The sequence below is a fragment of the Eubalaena glacialis genome, chromosome 19 (genome assembly GCF_028564815.1).
Source record: "Eubalaena glacialis isolate mEubGla1 chromosome 19, mEubGla1.1.hap2.+ XY, whole genome shotgun sequence".
NCBI classification, from domain to species: Eukaryota; Metazoa; Chordata; class Mammalia; order Artiodactyla; family Balaenidae; genus Eubalaena; species Eubalaena glacialis.
This window is the reverse complement of record NC_083734.1, coordinates 22,496,297-22,509,750: the sequence shown is the minus strand read 5'-3', so window position 1 is coordinate 22,509,750 and position 13,454 is coordinate 22,496,297. Positions and strand designations below refer to the sequence as shown.

At 48.7% G+C, this 13,454-nt stretch overlaps 1 protein-coding gene and 1 non-coding gene across 7 annotated transcripts in view; one reads left to right on the top strand and one right to left on the bottom strand.

The window, feature by feature from the left end:
* HNF1B (HNF1 homeobox B) overlaps positions 1-13,454 on the bottom strand; it is a 53,384-nt gene that overhangs the window by 2,331 nt on the left and 37,599 nt on the right. For 4 of the 6 annotated variants that reach the window (XM_061176750.1, XM_061176752.1, XM_061176749.1 and 1 more), the window contains exons 7-8: positions 10,095-10,289; positions 7,540-7,658 (exon numbers count right to left, since the gene is read on the bottom strand). The exons of 1 other annotated variant lie outside the window; for it this stretch is intronic. In XM_061176750.1, coding sequence (XP_061032733.1) covers positions 7,540-7,658; positions 10,095-10,289 — 314 coding nt within the window. The remainder of the gene's footprint in view (positions 1-7,539; positions 7,659-10,094; positions 10,290-13,454) is intronic. One more of the 6 variants, XM_061176753.1, reaches the window with a different exon arrangement.
* LOC133081056 (small nucleolar RNA SNORA72) lies at positions 2,818-2,949 on the top strand. Its single transcript, XR_009698725.1, has one exon. It is a non-coding gene; the product is annotated as a small nucleolar RNA SNORA72 (small nucleolar RNA).

Genomic DNA, 13,454 nt, shown 5'->3' with positions numbered 1-13,454 from the left:
CTGCGTGCAGTACTCCGCACGGTGCTTGGTGTAACTGTCCTTGTTAACACTGGGCTGCCCGGGGTGCCCCCGCCGGGGCTGCTCCCCCTCCAGCGCCCCTCAGAGCAGGACTGAGCTGTGCGTCCGTGTGAGGAGACAGGTTTCTGGCCCTTCTTCATTCTTGAGGCCCTGGTCAGGGTCCTCTGATACCCTTTGCCTCCTCTTCCTTCTCCCACCCACCCCCACTCTCGAGTTTCTTTACTCCCCACTATCAGCCTTTTCCCAATTTTCAGATTTCAGGTGGAGGAGAGAGAAAATGGCTTGTGACCTTGCAGGTTTCAATAGAAAAGCAAACACCAAGAGCAGATAAGGAGACGCCAGCAAGATTCTATGACCTGTCATTAGGGATGGGCTTCCCAGCTATCAAATGTTTGCTCACATAATAAAATGGTGGCAGAGCCCTAAATGTTGTCAAAGGAACTAGGGTTATTTGCCCCCTTCAGAGTCTAAACACAAACATCTGATAAGGGGTGCACTGTGCTCCCTCAGAACGGAGGCCCGGCTCACCCAGCCCCGCGGGGGCCTTGCCCGAGGACCTCTGAGGGACTACAGAGCCCCCGTCTGGAGGGTGTAGTGGCTGGGGGATCATTAAGGACGTCCTCACCCTAAGAAGATTTGATCCGTAATGGGGAAGAGCTGACATTTATTGAGGTCCTACTGTGTGCCGGGCTGCACCGCTAAGTAAGGGCTTGACACGCATCATGGCATTGAATGCTCACGTCAAGCCTTTGAGGCAGGTGATCATCATTCATTCATTTCACACGGTTTGGAGGTCCTTCCATACGCTTAGCCCTTTTTTAGGCACCGGGCGTGTGTGCAGTTGTGAACAAGACCCTGTCCCCATTCCCACTGAGATTACATTCTAGTGAGGGTTTTGAACAATGAATGAGTAAAACAAAATGCATAACATAGAAGTTTAGGAGGAGATGAACACTCTAGAAAAATAAGCATGGTAAGAGGTTTCAGTGACTGGAGGGAAGAGGCAATAAATTAGGGAGGGGGATCGGAAGGTGATCCCCCCACTCTCTGAGGTGGTGACATTTGAACTGAATGAAATGAACGCAGGTAAAGATATGCATTAAAGAATATTCCAGGCAGAAGATACCGCAGAAGCAGAAGTCCTGTGGTGGGATTGCTTCAGCTCTGGTTCAGCTGAAGCTGAGTGACAGAGGGAGAAAGGGCCGTGGTCTGACCACATAGGGCCTTGGAGGTCCCTGTTTCAGTCTGGTTACAACGGGAAGCTAGTGGAGAGTTTTGACAGGGGAGCGACATGATGGATTTCCCTTTTCCAGAGATCACTCTGGCTGCTGTGTGGTGAACAAAGCACACCCACGCCTGTGGGGCAAGACTGGATGTGGGAAGTTAGGGGCCGCTGCAGGAGCGAAAGACTGATGGGGTGGTGAGAAGCGGTCAGACTGAAGATGCATTTTGAAGGACCCCTAGCAGAACTTATTGATGGACTGGATGTGGGATGTGGGGTATGGAATGATCAAGGGTACCCTCAGGAATCTCACTGGAACAACTGGTATCATGTTTGGAAATGGAGAAGCCCAAGGAGGAAGCAATTTGGGTCAGGAGGAACTGGGGCAAAATGAAGAGGTGCTATTTTAGGCAGGTTCACTTTGAGAGGCTTGTCAGGTATGTTAGGTATGCATCTGTATGTGCCAAAGATGCATCAGGTTTGTGAATGGACCCTCAGGGGAGAGGTCTGTGCTGGAGACAGAATGATAGGATCCATCTTTGTGTACGCTTGATCCAAAGCCCTGGTACTGGAGATTGCCCAGGGACAAACATGGAAGAGAAGAGGCCAAAGAAGGAGTCCCAGGGCCCTTTGACAAGTAAATGTCGCAAAGACGAGCTGCCAGCCAAGGAAAGGAGGAGTGGCCAGTGCCATAGGAGGAGAACCGAGAATGGGTAATGTCCTAAAATCCAAGTGAAAAAAGGAGGGAGTGATTGGCTGTGTCAGAGATAGAGCTTGAGAGATAACCACTGGATTTGGTGACAAGGAGGTATTAGTGAGCTGGCCAAGAGGGGTTTCAGGAACGTGGGGACAAAAGCCAGACTGGAATGTTCTCAAGAGAGGTATATATACAATGGGGGTGTGTGTGTATATATACAATGGAGTACTCCTCAGCCATCAGAAAGAATGAAATTTCACCATTTGCAGCAACACGGATGGATTTGGAGGGTATTATGCTTAGTGAAAGAAGTCAGACAGCGAAAGACAAATACTGTATGATATCACTTATATGTGGAATCTAAAAAATACAACAAATGAGTGAATATAATAAAAAAAGTAACAGGTTCACAGATTATAGAAAACAGAACAGTGGTTACCAGTGGGGAGAGGGAAGGTGGGTGGAAAAAGAAAGGAGATTAAGAGGTACAAACTACTATGAATAAAATAAATAAGCCACAAGGATCTGTTGTACAGCACAGATATTGGAATACAGCCATTATTTTATAATAACTATAAATGGAGTATAACCTTTAAAAATTGTGAATCGCTATGTTGAAACGTATAGAATATTGTAAGCCAACTATACCTCAATTAAAAAAAAAGAAAAAAAAGAGAATTGGGGGTGAGGAAGTGGAGACAGTGAGTACAGATTATTATTAAGTTAGATTAATTATAGCTCTATTAATTACAAGTAAAGATTATACTTCCAGTTTTGTAGATGAGGGAACTGAGGCTTACAGAGATTTTAAGGGACGTGCCCAGGGTCTCAGAACAGAAAATTCTGTGCTCTTACCCACTACGTAAGATTACTGCCTTTTCTGCGAATATTCTCGCTGTTCTCATTTTGTAATAATCAGGGCAGGCTAAACATTCGCTATATTAAGACCATGCATGTGTCCCCAGACCTAGTTCTTTTCCTAGGTCTGGTTTTATAAGTGCTGGTGATAAACCAAGTCTGATTTATGTGATGAATCTTATGTGGGAAATGTCTGTGACTCTAGGTATCCGATCAACCTTGAAAAATGGTAGCACAGCTTGTGTAATAACTTTTGAGGATAACCATTGCTAATTTGATGATTACCCGTTGCCATTAAATTAATTGTAAAATTTAAAAAAAAAAAAAAAGGTTACTGCCTTTTATCTTGAGTGGGACACCAGGGGGAAAAAAATGCCCTTTGCCATTTAAGATCCTCCTTCCTAAGCTCGAGAGACACTCAAGGTTACCATCAGGGAAAGCCAAGATCGACCCAGCTGCCACGGACTGGGTGTTTCCAGCCAAGCGCCAAGCTGAGTGCTTTACAAGTTTTATTGCGTTTTGTCCTTTCAATGATCCCACAAAGGAGGAATCGTTATCTTCATATTAAAGGTGAGGAAACTGAAATTCAGAGAGGCTAGACTTTTCCCTTTGGTCACACAGGTAGACAGCGGTAGAATCTCGAGCCCGGGTCTGCCTCGCGCCCACGTCGGCTCTTCATCAGCCCACACTGCCAGTGGGGAAGGTCGGGAGGGTGGGGGGCAGCTGCAGGGGATTTATGATGATGAGGCTGCCCACCTCCTTCTCGTCAGCACCCCTGACGGGTGACTGCTCCGGGGGTCCTCTCCTGACCTCTCTCTATGTAAACTAGGAAGCGGAGCAGTGGGTAGAGAAGTTGTGGAAACAGGACTCGGCTCACAGCCTGCCCACACTTGTTCTAGCCAAGGTCGGTGCTTGCTGTGGTCTGGTTTCCAGGCTGGCGGGCTGTTGTTTTGCAGGAGGCTCAGGCAGAGACTCACTTAGGTGGTAACTCGCCAGCACCCAAGGGTTGAGAAGGGGGGGATGGGGCATAAGCTCTGGAAAGGATGGAGGACAGTAGATGCCAAGGATTCCCAGCAAGAAAGTTCCAGCCTGAGGTTCCCGAAACATGATCCACGAGGCCCTGGGGCATGTCTGTCTTGACAATGGAAAATACTGGGATCAGACAGATTCAAGGTCAAATGCTGGCTTTAGTCTTATACTGGCATAACCTTGGGTCATTTTTATGAGTACTTTAAAAATGGATCTTAGGACTTCCCTAGCGGTCCAGTGGTTAAGACTCCATGCTCCCAACATAGGAGGCATGGGTTCGATCCCTGGTCTGGGAAGATCCCCGCATGCCGTGTGGCATGGCACAGCCAAAAAAATAAAAAAATTAAATGTTAAAAAAATGGATCTTAGAAGGTGAGTGTTGTTTAATGGATGTGGAGTGAGAAGAACCAAAGTCTGGAACTCCGACTCCAGATTTACCATCATGTGAATTTGGGCAGATTCTTTCCCATCTTTGAAATTCAGGTTTTTGCTCTATAAATCAGGCATACAAATTTCTACCTTGCAGGATGGGTGGGAGGATTAGCCAGGAAGTTAAGATGGACAAGCATCTGGAGTGCTGTGTGGCAAATGGGAGGCAGTCAAAAAATGCTAGATCTGAATTCATTCATTCATTCATTCATTCATTCATATTTACTGAACATCTACTAAAGCCCAGGCATTTGGCTACACACAAAGGGCTTGGGTGCTTTGAGAGGCCCTGAACTATTTGCTTTTTTCCTGGGAGGTGGGTGAGAGGGCATCCTTGTTCCAGCAGGAGAATGGGAAGCAGGGATCTGGAGCCTGGGCCCAAGAGGCAGGATGTGCTTGAGAGATGGTCCTAACCCTGAGAAATATTATTGTCAGAACCTCCTTTGATCACATGCAGACCAAGCAGTGAGTTAAATATTGAAGGAGCTAATGGAAGGTGTCTCCTAAAGGATCACAGACAGAAAGGGGTAGGAACAGAGAGGAAGCTATCACTTTGAGCACGTGACTCTGTACTTCAGGCACTTTGAATATTCTGTAAGAGGGAGGTGGGATTTTCCCCTTTAGAGATGAAGAAACTTAGTCTCACAGCCATGAATTAACTGCCCAAGGTCGTGTAGCAGGGGTGAAGGAGCTGGGATTGGCTCAGGCCTGTTGGCTTTTCCTAGCATTCTACGATGCCTCTAAAGCAGCATTGCCCGGGATGGGTCTCTATTCACTGCCCACATCAGCACAGGAAAGATTCTGAGATGCCCTGCCCTGTGGGATTTCTGTTTAGCCCAGCTGTTTCCCCAACAAATTTGACCATGGAATCTTCTTCTCATGCCAAATCTTCTCCTCATGCCATGGGCCCCTGATTCCTAGCAATAGCCTTGAAACTCTTTTTGGAAAATACTACTTTAAAACAACAAAAAAGCAGAATTGCCACCAATTCTCTTCCAGAACTCACTTCTGACCCTTTGCCTTTGGAACAGAGTTTGTACAACTTTTCTTCACCTTGGGTTCCTTCTGCTGCCAGGAGACAGCATCTTTACCCTCTTTTTACTTCATTCTGTCTTTCCTATTTTCTCTTCTCCTGTAGTTTGTAGGAAGAAAGTTTCCTGACTGGAATACAGTATGTGGGCTTAATTTTTACTCTTGTTCCTGACCGTTAAAGACCACAAGAGCAGCGATTACCACGGGTGTTTTAAAGATGGGTATTGGAAGACAAGTATTGTTTAAGTGGAAAGAGTCCAGGATTTAGAATCAAAGACCAAAGTCCGGAAGTTTGGCTCCAGAATATCATCTATGTGACTTTGGGCAGGTGACCCTGCATCTCTGAGCCTCAGTTCATTTCTTTGTACTTCTTAGGAGGTTTTGGTAAAAAAGAAAATGGTGAGATAATGTTCATGAGAAGTATCAATGTAAACTGTAAAGTGCTGTATGAAGTTTTATCCTTACTAAATGTTATCATCATCCTGGAAGTGAGTCCATCATAGACTCCTGAAATGTCCGGGGACTCGGAAACAACTTCACAGTAGTTCTAGAGGGCCGTCCGTGCGGCTTCAAGGTCGGCTGGCCACTCTGTCCGGTGGAGGGGAGAAGCCGGCTGGGGGCCGGTGCAGCGTCTCAGAGAGCATCTCGAAGCATTTTGATTAAGAGACCATTTCCTGAATTCAGAGGACTTGTTTCAACAAGCAAGCATCAAAGTCAACTTGGGAAAGACAGGAATCATTAATCACAGCCCCATCTAGGGCTGACCAAGCGGCAGATGGATTGATAAACCTTTCAAAGGGGAAGGTATTCCCAAGCAGGGCTGCTGCGCCTGGCTGCCCCCCTGATTGAGATTTGTGAGCACAGATAAATGTTTTCCCTGCTCACTACAAAGAGTGGGAAATCACATGGGAGTCGAAGGGCAGGGCAATGGGGGCTGTCCTTTCATCTTCCAATGGGTGAGAGAAGGGTAGCAAAGCAGGTCCCACACACCTCTCCCTCCCCTACACCCCCAATTCCAGTGCCTGGATGCCTAGGTTGTATGTGTTTCAGCATCCAAGATGTGCCAGGCACTTAATCTACATGACATCATCAAATCCTCAGAACAAGCAGATGTTATGACTTGTTTTAGAGATGAAGAAAGTGAAGGCTCATAGAGGTCAAGGTCACCAAGCAAGTGGCAAAGCCAGGAATTGAACCCACCTGTTTGACGCTGCAGGACCAGGAGGAGATGGGGGCAAAGGAAGAACAGAGAAAGCTGAGCCCGTGAAAGAACTTGCTCAGAAACACATGGCACTGGATGAGGTGTGATTTGAGGGAAAAAAAAGACCATCAACAGGACCAAACCCTGCCGAGAGCGTCTGACATGAAGTTCAAGGTTGTCGCCTACTTATCTAGTAATCAATAAAGGCCAAACAGTTCCCACACTGCACAGACCCCAGCTACTAAAAGGTCCTATTGTGTTACTCTGGAATTGTGACCTGTGTTCAGACATCTTGTCCTGTTTTCTAACTCTCGGCATCTCATTCCAGTCCAGCTGTCCAAGCTGCAGCCTCACCATGGGTCATCTTTACTCTCCATCCCCTCTGTGTGGAGGTGGGCATTAGTCATCAACTGACGTGGTGACTAAGCCTCTGGATTCCCCACTTTCAATGCACCAGGAAGTTGATTCTAAGTTTCTCTGTAAAACACCAAGTAAATGCAGGTCCCTGGCAAGGCCAGGCTGTCTACTGGGGAGTCCCCATGGGTTGGCAGAATTGCGTCATTCTCTAGAGCTTACAGCGTTGGGGGTCCAGCATGGGTCCTGGGCTGGGTGAATCAGCCTGAGGACGCACTGTTCACTTTCTCTATTGGTGGCAAATCCTCAGGGATCCCTCTTGCAAAGCATGGAACTCCGCAGGGGGTCTGACTTTCTGAGCCCTCCTTGGAAATACCTTTTCCGTGGCTCACTGATCAATCCATTGGAGATACTCAATCTCAGTGCCTATAGGCTCTGTGTAATCCAGTCTCTAGCAACTGATCAAACTTCAGTACTCTAGCGCTCTTGTTAGGGATGCTGAGGGGGAGCAATAAGTCCCTCCCCTTCAGGCTGTGGCCCATCTTCTTTGCCCTGTGACCTCAGGGATTCCTTTAGCAAGTACCAGGGGAGCCTCAGAAGGATCACGCTTGTGGCTGAGTCCACACTCGCCACACTCTCTGCACATGAGTAGCCATAGTCATCCCTCCCCTCCCCCCCGCATCTTCTTGCCGGCATTACCTGTTTACTGGAAGACATGTTGGTGAGCGTACTGATGCTGCTGGTATCTGTGACCACCATTGCAGATGGAAACCGGGAGGTGTGGGAATACTGGGGGGGTTCCTGCTTGTGTGCATACACTAGAGAGACAGAGTGAAGACAAAATCAAGGTGTAGATCACACAGGCGTGAGCATAGCTACAGACCCCCGCCACCTCCATCCCACACCACTGCTCCTGCTTCCCCAGGCAGATAAAAGGAAGGTGGTGGTGGTGGTTATGTCTGGCAAGGCAGTGCGATGTGATAAAAAGAACGGCCATGCGTTTAAATCCTGGCTCCTTAATCAACTCAGTTAGCCTCAGTTTCCTCACCTCTAAAATGGGAATGATGTAGGATTAGAAGAGTTTGTGTTTAAAGCACTTCATACCAAATAGATCAATAGCTTTGCACAGTGCCTGGTATGCAGTGGTGGATGGCACTTCTTGGGTGGGAGCACTTCTTTCCCCCTGACTTTCAACAAAGTATTAGACTCCTGGGCATCAACAAGTGATCCTTAGGCATATGTGGTGCATCTGAGAACTTAAGGCAAAAAAAAGTTCTAAGTAGCTGGCAAAATGAAGGAGCTGGCCTGTTTGCTTACTGTTTCTGCCATGACTCAAGTACCAGGTCTCGTGCTAGCAACTGTAGATTAATTAATAATTGTAAATGGACACGGATGTCATTACTTGTATAATTCTGGGCTGTTCCAGTTTGCACTAACATGCCTTGTGACATCACACAAATATGAAGGCTGATGGACAAAAGGAGACTAGATTCCAATAAAACCTACAGGACCATGTGGCTCACTTTTTGTTTTTCTAGTATGTGTCCACCAAGTCTGGAACCTTTGACTCATGCTAGTTCATCCATAAGAGTCATGTAAATTCCAGGTCACATGACCAACCCAGAAAGCATGTGGATGTTTGGCCTTGAGGGAGGGACCAGCTTGTTCTACCAAGGAGTCCTCCACTTGGGAACGGGGGTGAAGGTCACAGCCCGCCGCCCCAACCTGCCCTTCCCTTGGAAGGAGGCTGGTTATTTCCTGGTCTGGGGCCCCATGAGCAATCTCTTCAGAGCCAGCCAGGCCAGCTGGGCCATGGCAGTCCACAGGTCACTGGTGACCACTCTCTGACTGTCATACCCGGGCCTCGCCACTGAGGAATCCTGCCCAGGTGAGGGGCGGGGGCAAGTGGGGAGCATATTGGCCCTGGGCGGAAGGGCAGTGGTACACCTGTGGTCCCAGACTCTGCTACAGGCTGTGGCAGATTTTTTTAAAGCCACGAAAATGTGATTGGAATGTGAGATGGTACTTAGAAACCAGCTCTGCAGGCCTGGGGATAGAGCCCCGAGCATAGCAGAAGGCTGAACTTGGCTGGTCTCCCTCAGACCCACAGCTCTGCCTGAGGCAGCCGGAGGAGAAACTGAAATCCTCTTTCCCATCCCTGCCTCCTTCTATTAAGGAGTCCCTTAATAAATAATCACTTGCATTTTTACAACTCTTAACGCTTACCAAACACAGTTCATACCTATTTTTGTTTCATTTCCCTAATCACTCTACGTGCACACTATTTCCATTTTACGAGGACGAAACTGAAGCTGAGAGTAGCTAGGGAACTTAACAATGGCTACCTAGCTGGTAAGGCTCAGAGCCAGGATTTAATCAGACAGCTAGGTCTGTCTGACCCTAAGGCTATCACTCTATTCCAGAGACGTTCCCGGTGTCCCTGTGGGAACTGTGCTTGAAGCAGGGAAGCCATCCTTTCCATGAGTTCTCCCCAAACTTGGAGGCCAGGGACTATAGCCTGACGTGGCCAGAGGACTGGGGGTCTGGGGCTCAGGAGGGGGTAGGGGGAGAGACACGGGGGATGGGGGTGGGTGGGAACTAAATGGTTGAAAGGTAGACTTGGGGTAGGTGTAGAAACTGGAGGTGGGAAGCAGCCTCTGTGTGGGGGGCAGAAACTCTAATATTCCTTGTGCAGGATGATGTGTAGGTGGTATTTTCTGCCCATGTTCATGGTTCTTGATTGGAGATGTTTGGGGTGTGGAAACTGGAGGGTGTGGGGACTCTGGAAGATTTTTCAGTTTCAGTGAAGGCAAATAGGAGGCAAATTATATGCCAAGTCTGATCATTTGGTAACAGCTGCCTGGAATTTTGAACTGAAAAGGCTAAGTTGAGGCTCGTTGGGAAAAGGGGCTGTGCTTGATTGGGGATCTCTTCCACGGGGGCCAGGGTGGGAAAGGGGGCATGAGTTCGTTCCACATCTACGCTACCCTTACTCTCTATCTCCAGCTCGCCTTTCCATATAGGCCTTAATTGTCTTCATCAAATCTTCCCCCAGGAATCCTGGGGGTAGAGAAGAGGACCAGAAAAGGCACAGCACTGCGTAAGAGTTATGCTGGAGATATTGGCTTTGTTGATCACAGGTAGGGAAAAGTGACCAAACCAATAAGCTTCCAAGAAACTTCAGACCCAGAGAGGGAAGAGCTTGGCTGCTGAGGTCCCTTTGGGCTCCCTCCCCGACTTGCCCGTGTCCTTACTGTGTGAGTTCTGCAGCTGCGTCACAGCGGCCATGAAGGGCTGCTGGGCCATGTGGCTGCCCGGGCTCTGCTGCATGAGGGGCTGCTGGTGAGAGCTGTGCAGCTGCTGGGAGAACTGGACGGGCTGCAGGGCTGCCAGGCTGCCGGCCACACTGTTGATGACAGGGACGCTCTGAGCTTGGGAGGAGTTGAGGCCTGTGGGAACAAGAGGGAAGATTAGAGATGGCTTCAGGGAGGAGGACAGGTGAACAGATGTGAATGGTCATCAACGGAGCCCCTGCTATTTGCCAGGCACTGGGCTGAGCCTGTTACGTAAGAGACTGCACAGAAAGCAATTTTATAGACCCATCTTATAGACCAAAAAACTGAGGCTTAGAGAGATTAAGTTGACTCGCTCAAATTCCACAGCGAGTGGTGGATGCAAATTGGCTTTCAACAGATCTGACGGAGAGCTGAGAGTCTCCCAAAGTCGTCCTGTGACCTCCCAAACTTAGCTCCCTTGAGGTTGCGGGGCTCTATGCTTGCCTGCTCCATCCATGCCTGGCTCTGAGGGAGCAGAGTTAAAGGCGTCCACACTAAGGTGCAGATTACTTCCTAGATATGTCTGTCCAGCAGGGGGCAGGAGTGTGCAGGGACCCACATTTGGATAAAAAGCAAAACCCCCTCCACAGTCCTGGAGGTATGGAGCCTGAAGCCCCTCGTCTAGCGGGCTGTGCAAAACCCGAAAGAGGTCAGATGCTCTTTCTCTTGACTGGAACAGAGAGGGGATAAAACACTGCAACTCAATCAGTCTATGAAGCAGGTATATCTTATCTGGCAGCACAGGGCTGGTGGCATCAAAAGGACCAGATATTGGAAGGAGTAAGCAGTAAGTTGAAGGTTGGCAGTTACAGTAGGTTTGCTTTCTGTTCTGGAAGGATGAGGGCCTCCGTGGTTCTGTACTGTGTCTGTATCCTAAGGTCTCTTTAGAACTGAGGCCGGCACTGCAAAGATCAGGTCCCTGGTACTCACCCTCCATCGGCTCCCTGGGCGGGACTCTGGGGAAGGCACCTGAGGCAGGGTGGGAGTGGGGATGTGAGGAGCAGGGGAAAGACACCCCAACCTCTTTCCTGGAGCTGCCAGGGTTCCTTTGCCCTTGCTTTCTGGGAAGTGGGGGGAAGAATGCGATGAAGAAGGAAACCCAGAGAAAGGTCTCTTTTAGGCAAATGTGGAAAAGTCACCTAGAGAGCCCTTCCTGAGATGGAGAGGGTTCCATAAGCAGGTTCACAGGAGGGGGCAGTCCTCTGTGGAGATAGCACAAAGACCTCAACAATTGCCTGCTCAGAACCCAGCTGATACTGTTATCAGAAACCTAAAAGGTGAGACCGATGAGCAGAAGGGAAGGGGAATAAGCCCCCTCCTGGCTCTCCTGGCTGGGACTGGGGAGGTGGGGTCCTCTGATCACTCAGAATAGTGCTATCTCCAATTCCCCGGGGGGCTCGGCTTCTCCTCCAGGCAGGGTCTCACCCGATACCATGATCTCCTGTTTCCCTTTCCTACCTTCTACGTAAGGTCTCAGTACCCGAGGAAGCCCCATGGATTTGCTGTTGTCTCCCCGAGCCCATTGCCACTGCTCTTTTTGGGAAATCTCTGCCCAGAAAAGCAAATTATGCTGTCTAGAGTGGATGACAGTGGAGGGCATACTTCTGCAGCCTGCCTGTGTTTTAGAATCATCCTGGGGAGCACTTTAAGAAATATACATTCCTCGGCCTCACCCATGACTTAATGAGTCAGACACTTTAGAGGTGAGGCCCAGGAATTTTATTTTCAACACAGTCTGTGACCCTGATGTGCCTCAATTCCAGGATGGACAGCCACTGATGTCATTCGAGCTCCTGCGGAGTGTGACTCTTGGCCTTTCCCATCTGTTTTCTGGGCACTGGTTCCTGCTTAAGAAGCATGTTATCCAGTCCAGTAGGTGAGTAGAGAACGAGGAATTGGCACTGCTGGGTAATCTGTTATCACATTCTCCTTGGGCCTCTGCAGTTGCCAGGCAGGGCCCACGTACTCAACAGGACAGGAGTCGGCTATTCCTTGCCCCAAAACTCATCTCTCGGTTTATTGGTCTGTCGTGTGGAGAGCAGTACAAGCTTGGACTCGGTAACTGATTCTTCATCCTGACACTCCATGCGGTAGGACCACTGCATCTCAGCCACGTTTTCTGGTGACCCTCACCATGCTTCAAGTACACACACACACACACACACACACGCACACACCCTTCTAAGGTCAACGTACTCTGGTGTTGGCTGTCTCCAGTAGGAGATTAAGATTATTGTAAGAAGGTAGAGAAGTATGGGTGAGAAAAATTAGGAGGAACAAAACAGAAAAATAGGTAATAGCTCCAGGGAAAATTTTGATTCACATAGTGCCTAAGAAAATATATAACTGTGTGTGTCAGCCAAAGCTGGACGTGTGAAGAGAGAAGGTAAGTAGGACAGTTTGTGTATCATTTTGGTTGTAAAAATATAGGTGGGATATCTTATCCGTGGGCCTTTTCAAATCTTCTAGAAGGTAAGCAAGCTGGTTTCAGTTATCCTATCTCATTCTCAAACCCTGGTGTTAGTGTGGTTACCATATTCCTGGAGAGGGCCCAGTGAAAAGGCAGCAAATTTTAAATACTTTATTTTGTGAGTTCTCTAAAGGCTTCTCCTTTCCCACTTCCCTTTACAAAACTCAATGGGGAGGGCGTCAATCTCCCAGCTGCTGAGGACAGACAGAGCCACACCGATTCATTCAGCAAACTCCTGTGTCTCCTAGGGGCCTAGCCCTGTTTTGCCCTCAAGGAGAGCACGAGTCCTTCTCTTCAGAAGTGATCTGAGTTGCTACCCTGACTAGAGATGGTTTAGGGAGGGAGGAGGGAGGAGCGAAAAAGGCAGGAACAAATAAAGAGGCGGTCTTTGTGGGTACTGGACACAGTGAGGCCACGAGGACAGTGGGCGATCCCTAGGGTGAAAGAAAGATAAGCAATGTACTGCCCTTAGATCTTTCCCGAGACTTCTCAGGGATGCTTCCCTGGGTCACAAGGAAGACTTGGCCTGAGCTGTTACCATAAGCCTGAAATATGCTGAATACTCATCAACATTATTACTCTGAGAGAGACATCCACTGGCACAGCCGTGTCAGCCTTCCCGCGCCCTGAAATGGCCCATCTGTGATGGATGGGGACAGACTTTCTGTGGGATGCGAGCTGCTGCGGCTGGAAGGACCTGACCCCTCTCCCTGTCTTCAGGCCTGGGCATACACAACCTATTTCTCCTTAAATCTGTGAAGGCTCAGAGATGCTGTGACAGTTTCCTGCAGAGTTCCTTCTCAGTATGT